At 61.5% G+C, this 20,207-nt stretch overlaps 2 protein-coding genes across 2 annotated transcripts in view; both read left to right on the top strand.

Moving 5' to 3' along the window:
• CUNH16orf91 (chromosome unknown C16orf91 homolog) lies at positions 1-1,044 on the top strand. The gene is made up of 3 exons (XM_032846117.1): positions 1-208; positions 285-652; positions 685-1,044. The coding sequence occupies exons 1-2, from the start codon at positions 141-143 to the stop codon at positions 649-651; spliced, it is 435 nt and encodes a 144-aa protein (XP_032702008.1). The 5' UTR covers positions 1-140; the 3' UTR covers position 652; positions 685-1,044.
• Positions 1,045-3,578: 2,534 nt separating this feature from the next.
• UNKL (unk like zinc finger) overlaps positions 3,579-20,207 on the top strand; it is a 33,439-nt gene continuing 16,810 nt past the window's right edge. Inside the window, exons 1-8 of the mRNA XM_032845896.1 lie at positions 3,579-3,694; positions 4,696-4,905; positions 13,771-13,947; positions 14,240-14,373; positions 16,447-16,582; positions 17,235-17,352; positions 19,451-19,535; positions 19,929-20,020. Of these exons, the coding sequence (XP_032701787.1) occupies positions 3,618-3,694; positions 4,696-4,905; positions 13,771-13,947; positions 14,240-14,373; positions 16,447-16,582; positions 17,235-17,352; positions 19,451-19,535; positions 19,929-20,020 (1,029 nt within the window). The 5' untranslated portion in view covers positions 3,579-3,617. The remainder of the gene's footprint in view (positions 3,695-4,695; positions 4,906-13,770; positions 13,948-14,239; positions 14,374-16,446; positions 16,583-17,234; positions 17,353-19,450; positions 19,536-19,928; positions 20,021-20,207) is intronic.

Below are 20,207 nucleotides of genomic sequence, written 5' to 3'. Positions count from 1 at the left end.
GGCTGGCTGCGACGGAAGAGGCCGCCCGAGAGTGCGCGTCATTTCCGTCGCGCGACCGGACCCACGTTCTGTAGTCGTGAACAGAGGCCTCGAACGGCGTCCGGCTTCCGGTTTCGCGCGTCGGAAGTGACGCCGACCCGATGCGCCACGGCGCCGAGCGCGGAGGCCGGGTCGCGATGCGCGGCGTCCTGTGTGCGCCGGCGGCCGGGTGAGCTGTGCAGCTTCTCGGAGCGGCGGAGGGCGGGGGCGACGGGCGGGCGCGCTCACAGCTGTCTCTCTTGCAGGGCGGTCCGGACGCTGAGGTTCGTGCGCTGGGCTTCCCGCGCCCAGCCGCCGCCGGGTGGTCGAGCGCAGGCCCCGCCCGCGGCCGAGGAAGAGGATGACCCTGACCGTCCCATTCACTTTTCCTCCAGCCAAGCCCACCCGTCCCGCTGGACGGTGCAGCATTCCCTGGGGAAGGAGCAGCAGCGGCCCTGGTGGAGGGTGTTGCCCTTCAGCCTCTCTCTCATGGCTCTGGTCTTCTGGTGCTTCCTGCGGCAGGAGACCGGCGCGGACCGGTGGCTGAAACAGGTGTTCGGGGAAGAGGAGGCGGAGCCCGGCGAGGGTTCGCAGGAGCCCGGAGCTCCGGCTGCCCACCAGGCGAGGACTTAGCGGGCTGGCGGCGCGGGGACAGCGGGGGACGCGGGGCTGGCGGCGAGGGGACAGGCCGCCGCCCCGACGCTTTGGCCATCGGGTTTGTCAGTTTTGCCGCCGTTGCGCGCGTCAGCGGAGTGAAGGACTCGGCGCACCGGGACGCGCTGACCCGCGTGGAAGGGGGAGCGGAAGGCCATCCTGTCGGGACCGGCTCTCTGCCGGACACTGATGCCCAGCGGATACGTGCAGAGGACATGGCGTTTCCAGATGCTCGGGAGAGGCCTCGGTTGCGTCGTGCGCTCTTGGATTTGTGATGTGTCTTTCTACGGCGCGCGATCGCGTTTCCGAAGCGGTGCTGGTGACACTCGTGATCCCCGGATCCAGTTCGCGGGTCTTCTGCTTTCGGGGACGGAAGAGTTAACCTTCCGATTGCAGTGTACTGTAGTGCGTAGAAATTGCTCTTAGTTTTACAAACTAATTGACAGTACATTTTAATTTGGTAATGTGGAATTAAGCCGATCCCCTCCCTTTGTTTGCGTTTCATTTTAGAAAAATAAGGGGGGGGGAGACTTTTAGTCCTTTCCAGTTCCTTTGTTCTTCTGTGTTCCCAGAGTAGGAACTGAGGAAAGAAATCTAAATGTAAATTGTGGGATTTACAAAGGATGCCGGAAATAATGAACTTCATCAGCTCTACAGATTTTTAGGTGTAACAGTTTTCTGGTGACAGAAAAAGGTCACCAGATTTTCTGAATAGAATAAGACTGATAAGTATTTCTTTTTTTTTTTTCCTTTTTCTTGGTGATTTTTTTTTAAAGGATTTTATTCATTTATTTGACAGAGAGACACAGCGAGAGAGGGAGCACAAGCAGGGGGAGTGGGAGAGGGAGAGGCAGGCTTCCCGCACAGCAGGAAGCCCGATGCGGGGCTGATCCCAGGATCCTGGGATCAGGACCGGAACTGAAGGCAGTCGCCCAACGACTGAGCCACCCAGGTGCCCCTGATAAGTATTTGTTTTGACAAACTGCAGACAGTATTTTTGGGCATTTAAATGATAGGCTTTTCAAGTAATAAGTAAGAAACTGCTTAGTTTTAAATTAAATACAAGATGCACAAAAGGAAGATTTTATTTACTTACGCTTCTGGTGGAAGGTTTTATCTTAGCATGTCCCAAATTCACCTGGAGATTTCTTTCATTGGTGTGTTTGAAGGCTGCTGGCTGCCTGCCAGCGTGCTGGCTTCCGGAAGGGTCTCTGTGAGGGAGTACTCTCCGTCCGTCAGTGTCTGGGCTCAGTAGGGAAATAGAACTGATGCAAGTGTGTTCATTATTTAAAGACAGATCAAGGTTTGGAAAGATTGACCTGATGGTAGCTCAGGCTACATTTTTATCCCAGCAGGAGCAAAGAACTAAGCCGTCCTTCCTCTAACCTGGCATGGTTGTTACCTGTTTAATTGTGAACTACTTTGTTGGAGCAAATTGTTCAAACCTGGACCCTTACTTTTCTCTCAGTAGTTCCTGCAGAGGGAAGAAAAAGGCCTATGAAAAGAATTTTTGTTTTGATTAAAATTAATTCTCATATGACAGAAGCAATATGGTTTATCTGGAAAAGTTAGAGACTATAATAAGCAAAAGAAGGAGAATCAGAAACAATAAAAATCCCACCGCCTAGAGCCAACTCCTGTGAACTCTTTCTTGTTTACCTTCCCAGATCGTTTTGTGTGTATAAATGCACAGCTTTTCAAAACACAGGGGTGGGTGCTCTTTTGGATGAAACATCATGTACCACATGGGAACAAATCCTGAGTATCTTTAGGGCAGCCGCCAGCGAGGATGTTTCTGGTTCCAGACTTTACACCCCAGACACGGTGGGCCGCCTCATGAGCAGAAGGAAGACCAAGGCAGGCTGGTGACAGTGTGAGCAGGCCCTCCTGGAACCTGGGCTCTTCCAAGGGGCAGGGCAGAGCAGGTGGGCAGGGGAACTGTTCCCTAAAGCCTTTCATCATCTCAGTCTTTGTCCCAGCTGCCCTCCTTCAAGGGCTTGTCTTGCTGCAGCACTGGGGGGTTTCTGTTCAGAACAGAAAATGCCCACTCCATAGGCTCTGCCTTACTTTCACTTGCTTTTTAAGATAATTTCTAATTTAATTACTAGCCGGGTTGAACATTTTCAAAAGTGTCTCATGCCCCATATTTACAAAACTGCATGCTCCGGGCCTAGGTTCTCCCTCCTGAAGTGCACACCCTCCCTCCTACCCCGGGCTCACGGAGCCAGGACCCTGCTGCTGCCGCTTGCTTCCCCAAGAACCTACCCCCCAGTGCGTCTGCATGGTGATGAGAACGGTGTGTGACTCCCCCTTGACTGTGGGCCTCTTGGATTCTTTCTTAAATCAGCGTTACTGATACACAGTTCACCCCCTTGCAGTATATAATGAAAAAAATGTTTCAAATAGTGACTTGGGGTAGCCATGACCACGACCTAATTTGGGGACCTGTTCACAATCCTTAAGAGAAAGCTGGGTACCCGTAAGCAGCGCTCCACGGCCCCCCACATCCACCCCCAGCCCTAAGCCACGGCGTCCGGTCCTCGCAGCTCCGCACCCAGCCTGGGGGGCAGAGTCGATGAAGGTGTGGAGTGTTACCTGCCAGCCCGCTGTCCCACGCGGGGCACCTGCTCCGGGTCGTGCAGGACGCTCCGCGGGAGGGGCCGCGGTCCGGCTGAGCGCGGGCTGGCGTGAACGCGGACGAGGGGAGCCCGCTGGGCCACAGAACTGTGCACCGGAGGCGGGGGCGGCGCGCTCGGGGCGTGTCCCTGCGGAGCCCGGCGCTGGGCGCGATCGCGGGGCGGGTCTGGGGTCCGCGGGACGCCGGCGGGGGCGGGGCAGGGGCGGGGCATGCGGGCGGGGTCGCGGGGGGCTCGGTGCAGGGGGAGATCCGGAGGGGCGGGGGCGGGCCCGCCTGACGCATGCGCGCTGCATTGTTTTGACTGAAAATGCCGTCGGTTTCGAAAGCGGCGGCGGCGGCGCTGAGCGGGTCCCCCCCGCAGACAGAGAAGCCGACCCACTACAGGTCAGTGGCCGGGCCGGCCGCGGCGGGGACGGGGGCGGGCCGGGGGCGGCCCCGTGCGCCCCCCCCCGGCCCACGCCCCGCTCACCTGGGCCTGGGTGCCGCCGCCAGTGCGGCCTGGGGCCCCGCGCCGCCCGCCCCCCGGCCCCCGCCCCGGCCTCGGCGTCGTGCCTGGGCTAGGGGCGGGTGGCCCGCCGTCCGACGCGAGCTGCCGCTGCCTGAGGTCGAACGGCGGCGCCCAGGTCTGGGGCGGCACCTGGGGGCGGGGGCTGGGGAGCGCGGCCGGAGTCGGGGGTCCACGGGCCTTCGGAGGGAGCTCAGGGGGTTGCGGAGAATGAGCCTGAGGTCGGGGGGGTGGGGAGAGCGGCCATCTGCACCCGGGCTGCCTCCGTCTGGGATCAGGAATGGCACCAGGGCTTGGGGCTCGGGGCGTGCCTGGGGTCGCCGTGTCGCCCCTGAAGTTGGGGGTCGCGTCGGGGGCCGGGATGGGGGATGCTGCGGACGGCGTCCGGGGAATCGAATCCGTTCCGGGAGTAGGGCGGCCGTCTGCACTGGGAGTGGGGGGTCGCGCCTGGGATCGGAGGGAGGGCGGCCGTCTGGACTCGGGCTGCCTCTGTCCCCAGTCGGGGCGCTCCCGGGGTCGCTGTGTCGCGCCTGAACTTGGGGGTCGCGCCCGTGGTTGGGATGGGGGTGCTGCGGACGGGGTCTGGGGACTTGCACCCGGGCTGGGGATAGGGTAGGGCGGCCGACCGGACATAGAGTGGAGGGTCGCACCTCGGGGCGGAGATGGTTGCCTGCGCTTGGGGTCGGGAACTGTGCCTGGGATTCGAGGGACGCTCTGGGGTTGGGGGCGGCCGTTGGGGTCATCTGCCTTCACAGTGGGGGCCGCTCCTGAGGTTGGGGCGCCCTGGCTTGCGGGGTCCGGTCCCGCCCATGAGTCCCCGAGGCCGCCCGCCGGCGGCGGTGGCGGCGGAAGCGACCCGCAACGCTGTTTGTCTTTTTAGGTATCTAAAGGAGTTTAGGACAGAGCAGTGCGCCCTGTTTGTGCAGCACAAGTGCGCCCAGCACAGGCCATTTACCTGTTTCCATTGGCATTTCCTAAATCAGCGTCGGCGTAGACCGCTCCGCAGGCGGGACGGCACCTTCAACTACAGCCCGGACGTGTACTGCTCCAAGTACGACGAGGCCAGCGGCGTGTGCCCCGACGGCGACGAGTGAGTGTGCGCCACGGCCGCGCGGCCGTCTGCGGAGCGGGTCCTGCCTTCCCTCGGAAGCCTTCCCGCGGCTGCCGGTGGCTTTCCTCTGCCTGCCGGTGGCTTTCCTCTGCCGGCGGGGCTGTGTGTCTCAGGGACACCCGGTGCTCAGGACCTCCTGCCCCACTCACGTGGGAACCCGGTCGCACTCCCTGCGTTAGAACCAGCCCTTAGGATGTGCACCTGTTCCAGGCTGTCTGTGGCTGTCGGCCGGAGGGCTGCTGGAACGCTGGCAAGGCGTATCTGGAGCGGCTCCTTTCTTGTGGCTCAGTCGTCTAACTTCTCTGTAACAGACTGGTAGGGACGTTATCGTATCTGTAGGCTGCCATTTCCGTAGCACTCTTAAAATGTAAGAAACGAAGGTTTTGTTTTGGTTGGCTTTTTTCTTACAAGTTTCTTCGTGGTGTTATGAACAGATGTATTTATTCAGCAATATGTAGACTGGGAAACAGGCGAGCACAAGTCAGAGTGTGTGCGTTCGCGGAGTGGGCAGAAATCCGTAGCCAGAGGCTTTTCACTTTTCTCCTGGACCGTTGGGGCAGGAGGACGGCTGGTCCATCTCTGCCTGGATTGGGGCGGTCTCCCTGGGCCCCAGGGCCTCTGGTAACCACTGCTTGCCCCCCTTCTGTTCAGACCCAGCGCTGATTTGGGGGCGGTCCTGCAAGGCTCGGTCGCCTGACCCTTTGAAAGGAGCTGGTCTCCAGGAATGCTCCCTTTCCAAGACTGTGTTCACTCTGCTGCAGGGAGAGCAGAGGGATGTCCCTTGCCCTTCATTTTCCAAAGATGCTCAGGCCAGGGAGGAAACTTTGCATCCGTGTGTTATCATAAACTTTACGCTCTTACACTTACTGCAAGTGAAGTTGAGTTCAAGATGAGTAAGGTTGCTGTCGAGGCGGCTGGAATCCTGCTGAAGAGATGTGCCCTGCTCCTCCCCTGCTAAGATGGTGATGCTTCTGGGGAGTTGTTTTTTTAAGATTTTATTTATTTGACAGAGAGGCAGAATGAGAGGGAGAGCGCACGAGCAAGGTGGAAAGGGCAGCAGCAGAGGGAGAAGCAGTCTCCCCACTGAGCAGGGAGCCCGATGGGGGGGTTTGATCCTAGAACCCTGGTAACATGACCCGAGCCGAAGGCAGACGCTTTACTGACTGAGCTCCTGAGGCACCCCTGCTTCTGTGAAGTGTTACAAGGGTGTTACTTGTTTCTTGAGCTGATGTTTTCTGCAAATGGGTCTTCAGAAGGGACGTGTTTGTCTAGCTGAGGCCTGACATCAGGTCCCATATTTCCTTTGGCCATGTCCGTCACCCCCCCCCCAGGCCTTGGGTCCTGAATTACCCCGGGGGGCTGGGGTACAGATGCTTGTCCCTGGTGCTAGGGATCCAGTCACCCAGCATGTCTGACCCTGTCCTAGAGAACCAAGTGGCAGTATTCACTAATTCTCTTAATGCATGTGGCCAAAGCCTATTGGAACAGCTGTTTGGGGTTCTGGAGCCTGTGTGTCCTGGTACTGACCTGGCCCCTTTGCTGGGCCTTAGGATGGCACCCCGGCCTTGCAGGATGAAGAGTTAGCAGTGGACACTTACCTGCACGTGGTCATTTCAGCGGGGCTCAGGAATAGTTAAGTAGCACACAGTTATTGATTACAGAAATAGTGACATGTGATCTCAGGGACACGGAGGCCATCACTGAGAATCAGGATGAGTGGGAGTGAGCTGCCTGTTGGCCCTTTTCTGTTGCGGGTGCGTCCTGTGACTGTCCATACAGTGAGAAGGTCACACATCTAAGTAAACAGTTTGTCCCTTGTCTTGAGCATCAACCCTTTAGGAAGTGTTTGGTGGCATGCATGTCCCCTGGGGATCTCTCCTTAGTAATTGGTGCTCCACTGCATGGGAGAGGGGCTTTCTCATCCCCCACAAGAGGAGTGGCCCAGAGTTTGTCCCGTTTGACTGGCTCGCGTAGCATCCTCATGGAATTTGTAAGTAGGTTGTGCCTTTCAGAGCAAGGACAGAACCTTCTTTTCATTTCAGTTCATGGGTTCTTGAAAGTTCTGGTTGGGGCATATGTACTACCAACCTGTTATTTTAAAGCATGAACACCCTGAGAGAGCCGAACCCTCGTCAGGTGACACAAGCATCCAGTGTTGGTCTTAGCGCTGGCTGGGGCCACCTTTCAGCTGAGCTGTGGGGCAGGACAAGACAGCGATGGAGGGATGGCACCCCTGCTGTCACGGCGTTTCCTAGGCTGACGGTTACCTTCTCCCCCCACTGTCACTCCTCTTCCTGTGGCCCCTCCCCCCCGACACCTCTTTTCCGTGGCGGGTGGTCACCCTTTCCCTCTCGCCATCACCCATTCCTCCAGGGCCCCCTTCTCCCCCCCGTGGTGTCGCCAGTGTCCCCTCTGGGTAGACATCCCGCTGTCATCTCCCCCTCCCCAGAGACACCCCGCCACGATCCTCTTCTGTGGGCGGGCGGGCCCCCCTTTGGCGCGGGGAAATCAATCTCGCGCTCCAGGCCCGCGGTCCTCGCTCTCTGGGGGCGGCCCCCTCTGCCGGGCACGCCCCTTCCCCCGGGGACGGCCACGATTGGCCGTGCGGGTCACGTGCCCCCGCCCCGCGGCCCGAGCGCGGGGTTCCGCTGCGCGCCGTGCGCCTTTAGCACTCGACGGGGAGGGTGGGCGGTGCGGGAGGCCGCTTCGGAGCAGAGGCTGCACCGCGCCGGTGTTCCCTCTTGGAGGATCCGTCCCAGGTATTTCTTAGGCCAGGGCTTCAAGGAAGGCCACGCCTGTGCCGAGGGTTTTCAGGTCGGCCCCGTCCCGAAAGCGGGTCCGTGTGGACAGCCCAAGGCCCCCTTCGGCCCTGCTCCGCTCGCCAGGCCCGAGGGGCTGGTGTCCGTGCTCGCACCTGCGAGCCGCCCGTGGTCGGCCCCTCCCCCTGCCCGAGAGCACGTGCGTGCGCAGGTGTCTTCCCTGAGGTTGGCTTTGGCAAAGGAGAGGAAAGGGCTTCCCTTCGCCCGGGTCCTCGGGGCCTCTCCTGGGGAACCTTTTCATTGGGGAAACAAGCAGCCCCCAGCTACCCCGAGTACGGAGTAACCAGTCTCCTCTGCTGACCCTGCTCCTGCCCTGGCGAGTGGCCCTCCCGATCCTTGGATAAGAGACGGCCCGACTCGTTCCTTAGAGTTCCCCTGGCAGGCCTGGCTCTTGTCCCCACAGCCCCCTCTTCACTGCGCTTGGGGTCTCCCAGGACGCAGGCCCTGGAGCAGGTGGGCTGTTGGTGTGTGATTCCGTGGGCTTGCCCCTGGACGCCTAGGTGTGGCTCAGAGCCGCAGTCCTCAGCGTCTGCTGCACCACACCTGCCTCTGTCTGCTCTGCTCAGAGACCCTAGTGTCTGCGGTCCCCAGTTTTGGGTGGATTTCCCTGCGGGGTAGCTGTACGCTTGCCGCACACTGGTCTTACCAGTGAACTCTACTTGGGTGTTTGGGGTGAGGTGAGAGCCAAGGGCAGGTCCTGAAGGTTAGAGCCGTGTAGCCCATGGTCAGGGGGCTATGGTCTGGAAGACACAGGCTTTTAGGTGACACATTAGCCAGCTTGAGGGAATTAGGTGACCAGGTTAGCCTGGGGGAACCCCATAGAGCGAAGGGGCAGGGGTGGAGGAGGTGACCAGGAGGCGGCCCCGGGCACAGGGAGGCCCCTTGCAGGCCACTGGAACCTTCTGTCTTCCAGATGGGGTGTTAGCTTGGTAGGGACACAGGGAGGAGTGACACCTGTTGGTGGTGCTGCTGGTCCCTGTGAGGGACTAGCCCCAGGTCACTGGCCTGGCTCCGAGGTCCAGAGACTGGGGGCGCAGGGCGGAGGGGTTGGGCATGGTCAACATGGGGTTAGTGGGTAGCCCCCCTCCCCTAGCATCGGAGAGGAGGGGTGGGTGTGCCATGACATTCGAGCTTCTCCCAGAAGCCCCATCTACCCACCCCCACCTCCCTGCCCCCAGTTGTCTGCGGCCCATGGGTCCTCCCTTTGTTCATGTTATCTCCTGTGTTCCGTGGCTGCCCTTGGTGGCTTGGCCCGTTCCATTCCACACCTCAGTTACTTATTTGTGTGCTGTGTTCAGGTCCCCCCCACTCTGAGCCCCTTGGGGGCTGGCAGGGAGTTGGGTTAAAGGGAGTCCCCCTTAAAGCCCAGTAGCATTGACGTCACCTGGGGCTCTCCTGCAGGTGGGATCTGAGGCTCCCACCTGGACTGGCAGCATCAGACCTTCTGGGATTGGCCAGCCCTTCCGGGGCTTGTGACGCACGCCCCAGTGTGCTCCTGGCCGGTGCTGATGCGCAGTGGGTCCGAGCTTGGTGGGCCATCTCTGTGTCCCTTCACAGACCCATCTTGGTGAGGGCTACCAGAGGGAGGGGGACAGCTTCAGACTGTCCTGGAGAGGTAGGGGCAGTCTTGAGCCCCCGGTCTGTTGCTCTGTGCTCCCTGGCCCACGGGTTCAAGCATGTTGGGGTCGTGCTGGTCTCCTGCACGTGCCGCATGCCCTTGACGGCATGCTGGTTGAATTCCACGGTTTGGGTCACTGATTGTGGCGGATGGCTTGAGTACCGAGGGCATCACCTGAATTGGGTGCTCAGCAGAACTGAGTCACACCTAGGTACATCGTGGGGGTGGCGGGATCAGCCGTGGCCCAGGAGCTAGTGGGCTCCTGCAAGGAAGAATGCTCGTGCCGTGTTGGGCTGAGCCCCAGCTCTTCCCCGCCCCAGAGAGGGTCTGGCTTTGCCACTGTGTTCTGAGACCTCTCCTCACTTCTCAGACCTTCCCAAGGTGGAACCATTTTCTTTCATTAAGTAAGAGCCCTTCAGTGTCTTGAGGTCATGCCTGTGTGAAATAATAATGCCCACTCTGTGCTTGGTGCTCTGTGCTCGGTGCTCAGTGCTCTGTGCTCGGTGGTCATGCTCGGTGCTCTGTGCTGGTGCTCGGTGCTCCATGCTTACTGTTCTGTGCTTTATGCTGGTAATCCGTGCACCGTACTTGGTGCTCTGTGCTTGGAGTTCGTGCTCCATGCTTGGTGCTCTCTGCTTAGTCATGCTTGGTGCTTGTGCTGGTGCTCCATGCTTGGTGCTTGTGCTGGTGCTTGGTGCTCCATGCTTGGTACTTGTGCTAGTGCTCCATGCTTGGTGCTTGTGCTCTGTGCTTGGTAGTCATGCTTAGTGCTCTGTGCTTGGTGCTTGTGCTGGTGCTCAGTGCTCCATGCTTGGTGCATGCTGGTGCTCGGTGCTCCATGCTTGCTGCTCTGTGCTTGGTGCTTGTGCTGGTGCTCTGTGTACTGTGCTTGCTGCTCTGTGTTTGGTGGTCATGCTTTGTGCTCGGTGCTCAGTGCTCTCTCCTTGGTGGTTGTGCTCAGTGCTCCATGCTTGGTGCTTGTGCTGGTGCTCTGTGCTTGGTGCTGAGGCTGGTGCTCCATGTTCTGTGCCTGCTGCTCCATGTTTGGCGCTGGTGCTCTGTGCTCAGTGCTCTCTGCTGGGTGCTCTGTATTGGTGCTTGGTACTCCATGCTTGGTGCTCTGTGCTTGTTGCTTGTGCTGGTGCTCCACGCACTGTGCTTGGCGCTCTGTGTTTGGTGGTCGTGCTTCGTTTTCTGTGCTCAGTGCTCTCTCCTTGGTAGTCATGCTCAGTGCTATGTACTTGGTGCTTGTCCTGGTCCTGGTGCTCCATGTTTGGTGCTGGTGTTCTGTACTCCATGCTTGGTGGTTGTGCTCTGTGCTCTGTGCTCCCTGCTTGGTGGTCGTGCTTGGTACTCTGTGCTGGTGCTCGGTGCTCCATGCTTGGTGCTTCATGCACTGTGCTTGGTGCTCTGTATTTGGTGGTCGTGCTCCATGCTCTGTGCTTTCTGCTTGATGATCATGCTGAGTGCTCCATGCTTGGTGCTTGTGCTGGTGCTTGGTGCTCCATGCTTGCTGCTCTGTGCTTGTCCTGGTGCTCAGTGCTCTCTGCTTTGTGGTTGTGCTTGGTGCTTGGTGCTCCATGCTTGGTGCTTGTGCTGGTGCTCAGTGCTCCATGCTTGGTGGTTGTGCACTGTGCTCAGTTCTTTCTGCTTGGTGGTTGTGCTTGGTGCTTGGTGCTCCATGCTTGGTGCTCAGTGCTCCATGCTTGGTGCTTGTGCTGGTGCTCCATGCACCGTGCTTGGTGCTCTCTGTTTTGCATGCTTTGTGCTCTATGCTCAGTGCTCTTTCATTGTTGGTCATGGTCAATGCTCTGTGGTTGGTGCTTGTGCTTGGTGCTTGTGCTGGTGCTCTGTGCTCCATGCTTGGTGCTCCATGCTTGGTGCTTGTGCTGGTGCTCCATGCCCTGTGCTTGGTGCTCTGTGTTTGGTGGTCATGCTTCATGCTTGGGGTTCTCTCCTTGGTGGTTGTGCTGAGTGCTCCATGCTTGGTGCTTGTGCTGGTGCTTGGTGTTCCATGCTTGGTGCTTGTGCTTGGTGCTTGGTGGTCGTGCTTCATGCTTGGTGCTCCGTGCTTGGTGCTTGTGCTGGTGCTCCATGCTCTGTGCTTGTGCTTTGTGTTCCATGCTTGGTGCTCTCTGCTTGGTGGTCGTGCTGTGTGCTTGGTGCTTATGCTGACGCTTTATGCTTTGTGCTTGGCGCTTGTGCTGGTGCTCCAAGTACCGTGCTTGGTGCTGGTGCTCCATGCTCTATGCTTGCTGCTCCTTGTTTAATGCTGGTGCTCCGTGGTTGGTAGTTGTGCTTGCTGCTCCATGCTTGGTGCTGGTGCTCAGTGCCCCATGCTTGCTGCTCCATGCTTGCTGCTGGTGCTCAGTACTCCATGCTTGGCACTTGTGCTGGTGCTGGTTGCTCTGTGCTCGGTGGTTGTGCTCATGCTCGGTGCTCCATGCTCAGTGCTGAGGCCCGGGCAGGGGGACTAGGCAGGCTCTGGTTGCGTTGGCAACAGCACCAGCAAGGAAAGCAGAGGGTGCTTAGCGCTTTGCCGAGGGGCTGCTAGGAAGGGAATGAGGGCCGAGCCGTGACATTGTGACACTGGGATGGGAGGTTGGGGCAGGGGGCACCTGCAGGGAGCGCGGTCAGTGCTCTTTGCGAGTGATGCTGGTCTCTGTGGCTGCCCCGGATTGAGTCACAAACCAGTGTGTTGTGCACATGCGGGGTCGAGCCTGGGGGGATGGCAGACGTGTGACACGCAGCTGGTGCAGCGGGGCCTGGGGCGAGGCGGCGCTCGCACTCATGCCTGCACCAGACCTCCACTGGGGAGGGCTCTCTGGTCTCAGATGCGCAGTAGCAACGTGGTCCTCGTTCTCTGTTTTCACAAAGTGAGACCGAGGCGTCTTGGGACGTCTCTCTGTGCCTCACACGTCTTTGGGCATCGGTAGCGGCTGCCACTGTCCCCGAGGCTGACTGGAGGGATTCCCTGTGGTGCGCAGTCGCCTCCCTTCCCGTTGCAGTGCGCTGTGAGCACCCCTTTCTGTAGGAATAGGTCAGGTCTCTCTCCCCTCTCTCCTCTGGCCCCGGGGGTTTTGTTGATGCTTTCGGTTACGCGCGTGCTGTGAGACGTGTGATTTTAACCACGTTTCCGCGCGCGGTGCAGCGGCCCTCAGCGCTCTCACCGGGTTGTGCACCCGTCCCCAGTCTCTGCTTCCAGATTCCTTCCAGCTTCGCACACAGGCGTTGCCCTTCTGCACTGGGTCCCGCTGGTTCCCGGGCCGCTCGCGCCCATGCTCCCCCCTCAGCCCGTTGGTCTGACTTTGACTTCCTGGGACCACCTGGAGCGGCATCGTAAGGCCGCGTCCCTTCGTGTCTGGTTTCTCTCTCTGAGCAGAACGTCCTCTAGGTGTCCAGTGCGTTTCTGGCCGCATCCCGGGAGCACACCTGCCTGGCCCGCCCGCTGGCTTCCCCTTTGGTGGCTGCTTGGTTGGTTCTGAGGGACTGTCTGGCTGGGCATGGAGTCCTGTCTCCTCGTGCTGTGTGCGGCATGGGTGCCCTGGAGGTCTGGGTGCCCCGGTGCGAGGGCCGAGCCTGTGTTTCCTCACTGCAGGGAGAGGGGTTGAGAGTGAGGGGGCCCCTGAGCCGTTCTCTCCGGGTCTGGTCCGTGCTCCTTGTGGGGAGACGCGTGGCGCAGCGAGGTGGGGCTTGGCCTTGCCCGAGCCTCCCGCGCTGCTCCCCAGCCGTCGCTGGAGGGGACGGGCAGTGACAGGCTCCCACATCACTCCGCGGGCGGCTCTGGGGCATGGCTGGCTCAGGCTCCTTTCGTCGCTCCTGTGCGTCTGTGGCTCTTGTCTAGAGGGACTGACCGCGAGGGGGCTCGGGGCCCGGCTCCACGTGTGCCGGTCTCCCCCGCGCGACTCGAGCCCTTCACTGCCTGGGGAGCCGCACGGACTGCCCCCGGGCTCGAGTGGCCCGTGTCCGCACGTGACCCTGCCCCTCCCCCTGCACCTGCTTCTCTCTTGAGCAACCAGTGTCCCTCTCCGGCCATGTTCAGACCCCTCCTTCCCTCGAGGGGTCCCCAAAAGCCCCTGGGTGGGACGGGAGTGACCGCCAATTCCTCGTCTGATAGTGCTTGTCAGGGATAGGGCGTGCCCGGCTGCGGGAGGGGAGCCCCGTTTGTCCGCGGCCACAGCATGACCCAGGATGATTCCAGGGAGACCCGGTAGTGTTTTCTACCACGCACAGTGGAGGGATTCGTGGGGGTCTCCGCGCCTGGGGACGGATGCTGTGCCCGGGGTGGTGGTCCTGCGGTGAGACAGGGTGGCTGGCTCCTCAGGCGGGGTGGGGCAGGTCCGTGCTGAGCGGGTCCCCACAGCCCCGAGGCCTCAGATGGCCTGTGCCGGCCCCTCTGCTCTCCAGGTGCCCGCACCTGCACCGGACGGCCGGGGACACGGAGCGCAAGTACCACCTGCGCTACTACAAGACGGTCACGTGCATCCACGAGACGGACGCCCGGGGCCACTGCGCGAAGAACGGGCCACACTGCGCCTTTGCACACGGCCCGCTGGACCTGCGGCCACCTGTGTGCGACATCAGGTGTGTGGGGCAGGCACTCCCTGCCCGGCCTTGCCCCTGCCCCGGCGACATGGTTTCCTTCCTTCCGACGCCAGTGGGAGCTCGCGGGGCCGAGCCTGAGGGAGGCAGCCAGGGCCTCGCCAACCGCCGTGCAGCTCTGATGGGGCTGGATCTCGGGCTGTGCCCGAGGGACGCCCGTCGGGAGCCTTCCAGGCAGCCGCACAGGGTGACAGCGGCGAACCGTTGTCTCGCTGGCGCGGAGGGCTGAGGCAGCCCGCGGCGGAGCTGTGACTGCCGTGTGGTTTGGTTGTAGGGAGCTGCAGGCCCAGGAAGCCTTGCAGGACGGCCAGCTGTGCAGCACGGATGGTGTCCCCGACCTGCAGCCCGGGGTCTTGGCCAGCCAGGCCATGATCGAGAAGATCCTGGGTGAGGACCCCCGGTGGCAAGGTAACCCGAGGCCGCCGTGGGTGTGGGGGTGGTGGTTGACGCTCGTCTCTGTCTGCAAAGTGACCGCACAGCTGACCCACTCTTTGTCTGGAGACTGGGTGGGGAAACGGAGTCTCCTGCCGCGCACATTACCCCCAGTCCCTCGGGTGGTGGTGGCCGAGTGGGATCTGAGCCCAGGCTGCTCTGGTCCCCAGGCTGCTCGGACCTCTACGTTCGGGTGCCTGTGGTGAGGTCAGCCGCCGGCTGCCCCCGGGGAGCGGATTGCCGCGGGCCCTGCTGCTTTGGGCTTCCTGTCCCAGAGCGGCCTTGAGGTGGGGGTGGGCTCTTTAATTAGCAGATTTTACCGTAGGTAAATCTCTGTAGATTTCCAGACAAGTCGCGGGTAGTGCGAGCCCCCACGCTTCCCCGTCCTGCCCCCCCATCCTGGTTTCGGGTCATAGACACTTGCACCGGGTCCCACGCCTCCCCGTCCTGCCCCCCATCCTCGTTTCGGGTCATAGACACCTGTACCAGCCTGATACGTTTGTAACAATCAGGGAACGTTGATTGACGCTTTGTCACTAAGCAGAGGTTGACGCTTTGTCACTAAGCAGCGAGCGTGGTTTCTATCAGGGCTCTGCGGGCCGGGAGGGGGGTTGGACAAGTGCGTCCTGTGTCTGCCCTGCAGCGGCCTTCAGGCTGTTGCCACTGCCCCAGCACCTGGAGACCCCTGGTCCTTTACGCCATCATTCTGTTCCCACGGCTTTGCCTTTTCCAGAATGTCCCGTAGCTGGAATTGTCCAGGGTGTCGCTTCTTGGGCTCCCTTCCTCCAGGGCTCGCTGGCTCGTGTCTTCTCCCCGCTGAGAGCCCACTGTCGGGACGGGCCACCATGCCTGTGTCCATCACCTCCCGAAGGACTTTGGGGTCATAGGCTGTGTCTTGGGCGTCTTCTGCCCCGAGGGTGGGATGTGTGTGCTGCCCCTGGGGTGCGTTTGCACGCCTGGGAGTGTGCAGACCGCGTCCTCGCCTGCCCGGGAGCTGGGCACCCACGCTCGCGGCCGACTTTCCGGACGTGTGGCCTTCACGTTCGCTGCAGCGTCGGAGGCTTTAAGGAGCCGTTGTGTCGCCCGCTCGCCGCAGATGGCTCGTTTCCGCCGGCGTTGTGGCACTCGGCAGGACCTGGTGTCTGCAGCGGGCACGCGGTCAGCGTTTGGGAATCCGTATTCTGTAATTTTTATTTTCTCAAAGTCGGCCTTTTTGTTCCTCAAGCCCCTTCTGCTCTCTCCACGGCCTCCTGTGTGGGCCACCGCTCTTGTCTTTGATGACGTGTTTGAGACGGACTCCGGCACGGCTGGACCAGGAGACGCTTCCTGAGGGCTGGGCTGTCCCTCCCGCGGCTGCCCGCTGCCCCTCAGCACGGAGCTCAGCGCTCGCCCGTTAGCAGCCAGCCCGAGAGCAGGACGGTTTCTACAATGTCCTGTCGGCTCCGCTTTTAAATGACCCCAGTGGCGTTTTGCAGGTTTTTGCTTTGAGATGCCCTTCAAAGAGCGTGAAATTAACCGTTTAAAACATAGACCTGCTTGGGGGGGGGGGAGTGTTTGGTTCCACGGATGGGAAGGGGCAGGGGGTTGCTGCACATCCCGTGACTCCCTGTGCTCCGTGTCCCCATCCCTGCTGCTGCAGGACACGTGTCCCCTGCCCCGGCAAGCAGAGAGGACGAGCTCTTCCCTCCCAGAGTCCTTCGTTTACATCAGAGCTCAGGTGTCCGTTGCAGGGTTTCCAGAACGTTCGGGGTCAAGCAGCCCCGTCGGGAGCTAGCGTGAGACTCTGTCCCAGCCGCTGGGCCAGCCCCGTGCCTGCCACCCCCACCGCCCCCGCGCCCTTTCTGTGAGCGGGTCCGTGGCGGGACCCCGCGGTCGCTGGTCCCCTGAGTCTGGCCACGCCCCGAGCAGCAGGTTCTCTGTTCGCCGGCCTGTGGCGGGCGTCGGCGCCGCGCTCCGTGCGCGGCCGTGGGCGGACACCTCGTGTTGGGCCGTCGACGAGACGGGGGCTGCTCCTCCTTACACGTTCCCACGCCGACCCCTGTTTTTCAGACGCCAACTTCGTGCTGGGCAGCTACAAGACGGAGCAGTGCCCGAAGCCGCCACGCCTGTGCCGCCAGGGCTACGCGTGCCCGCATTACCACAACAGCCGGGACCGCCGCCGGGACCCCAGGAGGTTCCAGTACCGGTGAGCCCTGGGGCGTGGGGGCCCGGCCCGAGCTCCGCCGGGTCCGTGCAGGGACTCGCCGCTGCTGAGCCTGCCCGGCCGGCCGGGGCTCTCCCTCCCCGTCGTTTCGGGGCCGCGGGCGCTCCTCAGCGGAGGCCGAGTCACCCCTGTGACCCCAGGGACGCACCGGAGAAGAGGAGGGGAATTTCCCGTGTGTCCAGGCCACACGTGTGCCAGAGAATAACAATAATACGACCCGTTTCCTTCTGCGGGTGATTCTTCCTGTAAATCCAAGGACAGGGCAGTCCCGCTGCCCGCGAGTGCAGGGACAGCGAGGCCCGGGGGCGGGTTCTCGATGTGCGCGGCCCGGCCCGCCGGCTCCCCGGCTGCAGGGGTCCAGCCACTGCCCCCATGGGCTCCACTCGTGACCGTGGGGGGCGTGGACTCAGCCTCGCTTTACCTTTTGTGGAAAATAGAAACAGGCTTCCCGAGTCCCCGTCTGGGTCGAGGCGGCGCTCGGCCTGCTTTCGCGTGTCCTGGTGGGAAGACGGCGTGTCCGGGGCCACGTGCGCTGTCCTGCATGTGGGGGAATCCCGCGACAGCCGGATGGCCCAGGGCGCGCAGGAAGAACCCCTGCTCTTGTGTCCCTGGTGACCCCACCCTGTGCCCCCAGGTCCACCCCGTGTCCCAGCGTGAAGCACGGTGACGAGTGGGGCGAGCCCGCGAGGTGTGACAGCGGGGACGGCTGTCAGTACTGCCATTCCCGCGCGGAGCAGCAGTTCCACCCCGAGGTACGAGTCCGTCTCACACATGAGCCACGGCGCCCCTCCCAGCCTGCGCCAGGACGGGTCTCCCTCTGGGTCTGGGGTCCCCCGGACTCCCCCACGGGTCCCGTGATTTGCTCGAAGGCCTCACAGAGCCCAGCAGTGCTGTGGTGCCCTCGGTTAGGGGTCACGACTGACAGGAGACAGGCCGAAATCCGCGTGGGGCGGGGTCCCCGGGAAGCAGGCACCAGCACCCCGCTCTGTCCTCCAGCGGGTCGTGTGGCCAGCACCCACTTTTCTCAGCGGTAATGTGTCACCAACTAGGGAAACCCCCCTGGCTCTTAGTGTCTAGGGTTTTCATTAGGGGTCATGTGGCCATGGTTGAGTTTCCCGCCCTCCCAAGGCTGAGCTGAGACCGTGGGGCCCAGAGCTGCCCCCATAAATCACGTTGTTACCCTCCGGTGTGGCGCACGACCAGGTAAACGGACATACTTCCCAGGCAGGACATTCTAGGGGCTCAGATGTTGCCCCCCTACCCCCAGGAGCTGGTGAAGGGTGTAGTTGGCCAAAGTCCGCTGAGCTGAGCAGCACACGGCTTGGGTTTGTGTCAGAAACAAACCAGTGGGGACGCCTGGGTGGCTCAGTTGGTTGGACGACTGCCTTCAGCTCGGGTCATGATCCCGGGGTCCCGGGATCAAGTCCCGCATCGGGCTCCCAGCTCCATGGGGAGTCTGCTTCTCCCTCTGACCTTCTCCTCGCTCATGCTCTCTCTCACTGTCTCGCTCTCAAATAAATAAATAAAATCTTAAAAAAAAAAAAAAAAAGAAAGAAAGAAACCAGTGGGGCGCAGGGTGTGGGGGTTGCTCTGCCGCCGGACGGCCAGCTCTTGACTTTGGTCAGATTGTGGGCTCAGGGTCGTGAGACTGGACCTGCGTCGGGGTCCGCGCTTACCTGGGAGTCTGCTTGAAGTTCTCTCTGCCTCTCCCCTGCTTGCGAGCTCTCTGTCTGTCTCTCAAACAGTTAAGTAAATCTTTAAAAAACAAACAAAACCGAGCGCCTGGGTGGCTCAGTGGGTTAAGCCTCTGCCTTCGGCTCAGGTCATGGTCTCAGGGTCCTGGGATCAAGCCCTGCTTTGGGCTTCCTGCTCAGCAGGGAGCCTGCTTCCCCCTCTGCCTGCCTCTCTCCCTGCTTGTGCTCTCTCTGCCAAATCAATAAATCAAAAAATCAACAAAACCCCAGCAGATCAGCCCCTTTGGGGAGCAGGAGAGCACAAGGACCAGGGCAGCTGCGGGTGGAGCATGAGGCCTCGAGGGCGGGTGGGGAGGGTGGGGTGTGCTGATCCCTGTGAACCAAGCCCGCTTGCAGGAGGGGGGCCGGGTGGGGAGAGCCGGGGACAGGGGTGGAGCAGTCAAGTCGGTGAGCAGGGAATGGGGACCTGTCAGTGCCTAGGCCAGGCGATGGGCCCGGGAGGAGGGCTGCCGTGTGGCCTGTGCTGGCTGTCGGGCGGGGGGTCCTGTTCTGGCCCGGGTCCCGGAAGCCCCAGGGAAGGAGAGTGAAGAGTGAGTGGCATTCGTGGGGCAGGGGAGGTGGGAGGCAGGGGAAGGCTTCCCTAGGATGTTGGGTGGGATCTGGTGGGGGTGCGGAGGGCCTGGGGGTCTGTCCCTCAAGGGTCCTGGGGAGCTGGTGGCCAGCACCGAGTGTTGTAGGCACCGTGAGTGCGTTTCCGATCTGGGTGAGGCGGCTCCGGGCTGACCGTGGAGCTCACGCCCGTGTTCACGTCGCGGGCATTTATTGAGTGGCCGCTGTATGCCGCGCCCGGAATCCGGGGCCTCTTACGGAAAACGCTAAGTGGTCAGTCGACTCTGCGTGTGATTTCAAGGACAGTCCAACCTGCTCTGTGGCAGGGAGGGGACCCCGGCGCACCCGTCCTCAGGAAGCCTTGCGGACACTGGGAGTGGGGTCCTCTGAGCTGTGACGTGGCACCCCTGGCTTCCTGTGGGGTCCGGGCCCTGAGACCGTGGCCCGAGCCAGAGCCAAGAGCCTGGTGCCTCACTGACAAGCTACCCGGGCATCCCTGTTTTATTTTGAGTTTTATTGATTTCGTTGTTTTGCTTTTGTTTCTTAGATCTACAAATCCACCAAGTGCAATGACATGCGGCAGAGCGGGTACTGCCCACGGGGCCCATTCTGCGCCTTCGCACACGTGGACAGTGAGTGCCCGACGCGGCCGCCCGCGGCTCCCCTCCCACTGGGCTTCCCGCTCGCCTGGAGCAGGAGGGGAGCTGGCAGCCCACGACAGGCCTTCTAGGGCCGTGTTGGGCCGGGCCCCCGCCCCGCTCAGGGACCACCCTGCCCTGTGGGGCCCAGGCTCCAGTAAGGACAGTTGTACCCTGGCTTTCCGTCTGCTTTCTATGCTAATGGGGAGGGTGGCTGGTCTCGTAGAAATTCCTTGTCTGTTTTGTGGCGCTCCCGTCACTTGGGAGGACTGTGGTCACCAGGCCTCCCTCCCTCCCTCGCGTGGGGGCTCCCGGGACCCGGCCACCCTGCACTGGCTCTGTTTCCAGCCCGCGGGGGCTCACGGCCCGCCCCCCCCTTCCTTGCAGAGAGTCTCGGGACGGCCAACGGCGGGGGCTGCCGAGACCCAGCGCCCGCCCCCACCAGCGGCTCCGCGGCCAGCAGCGGCCGGCCTGCATACGTAAGTGGACAGGGTCCTGGGGAGGGCACCCCAGGCCTCATGGCGTTTAGGGACATGGATGGACGGGGTCTCTATGTGGGGTCGGCGGCTCCTTCTAGAAGTCCGTGCAAGTCTGGCTGGCTTCCGGCCTGGGTGGGCTGACTCAGCCTCGCCGGACACACGCACTCCGACCACACGGGAAATGCGG

Source organism: Lontra canadensis, unplaced genomic scaffold (genome assembly GCF_010015895.1).
Source record: "Lontra canadensis isolate GAN:19392208 unplaced genomic scaffold, GSC_riverotter_1.0 scaffold171, whole genome shotgun sequence".
In the NCBI taxonomy this organism is placed as follows: Eukaryota; Metazoa; Chordata; class Mammalia; order Carnivora; family Mustelidae; genus Lontra; species Lontra canadensis.
This window is presented reverse-complemented; position numbering and strand designations above follow the sequence as displayed.

What these genes read in the sequence shown, in the direction of transcription:
- CUNH16orf91 (XM_032846117.1), top strand. Translation starts at nt 141, where the DNA reads ATGCGCCACGGCGCCGAGCGCGGAGGCCGGGTCGCGATGCGCGGCGTC. An exon ending in CTGTGTGCGCCGGCGGCCGG is followed by an intron (nt 209 to 284) that starts GTGAGCTGTGCA and finishes TCTCTCTTGCAG; the next exon opens with GGCGGTCCGGACGCTGAGGT.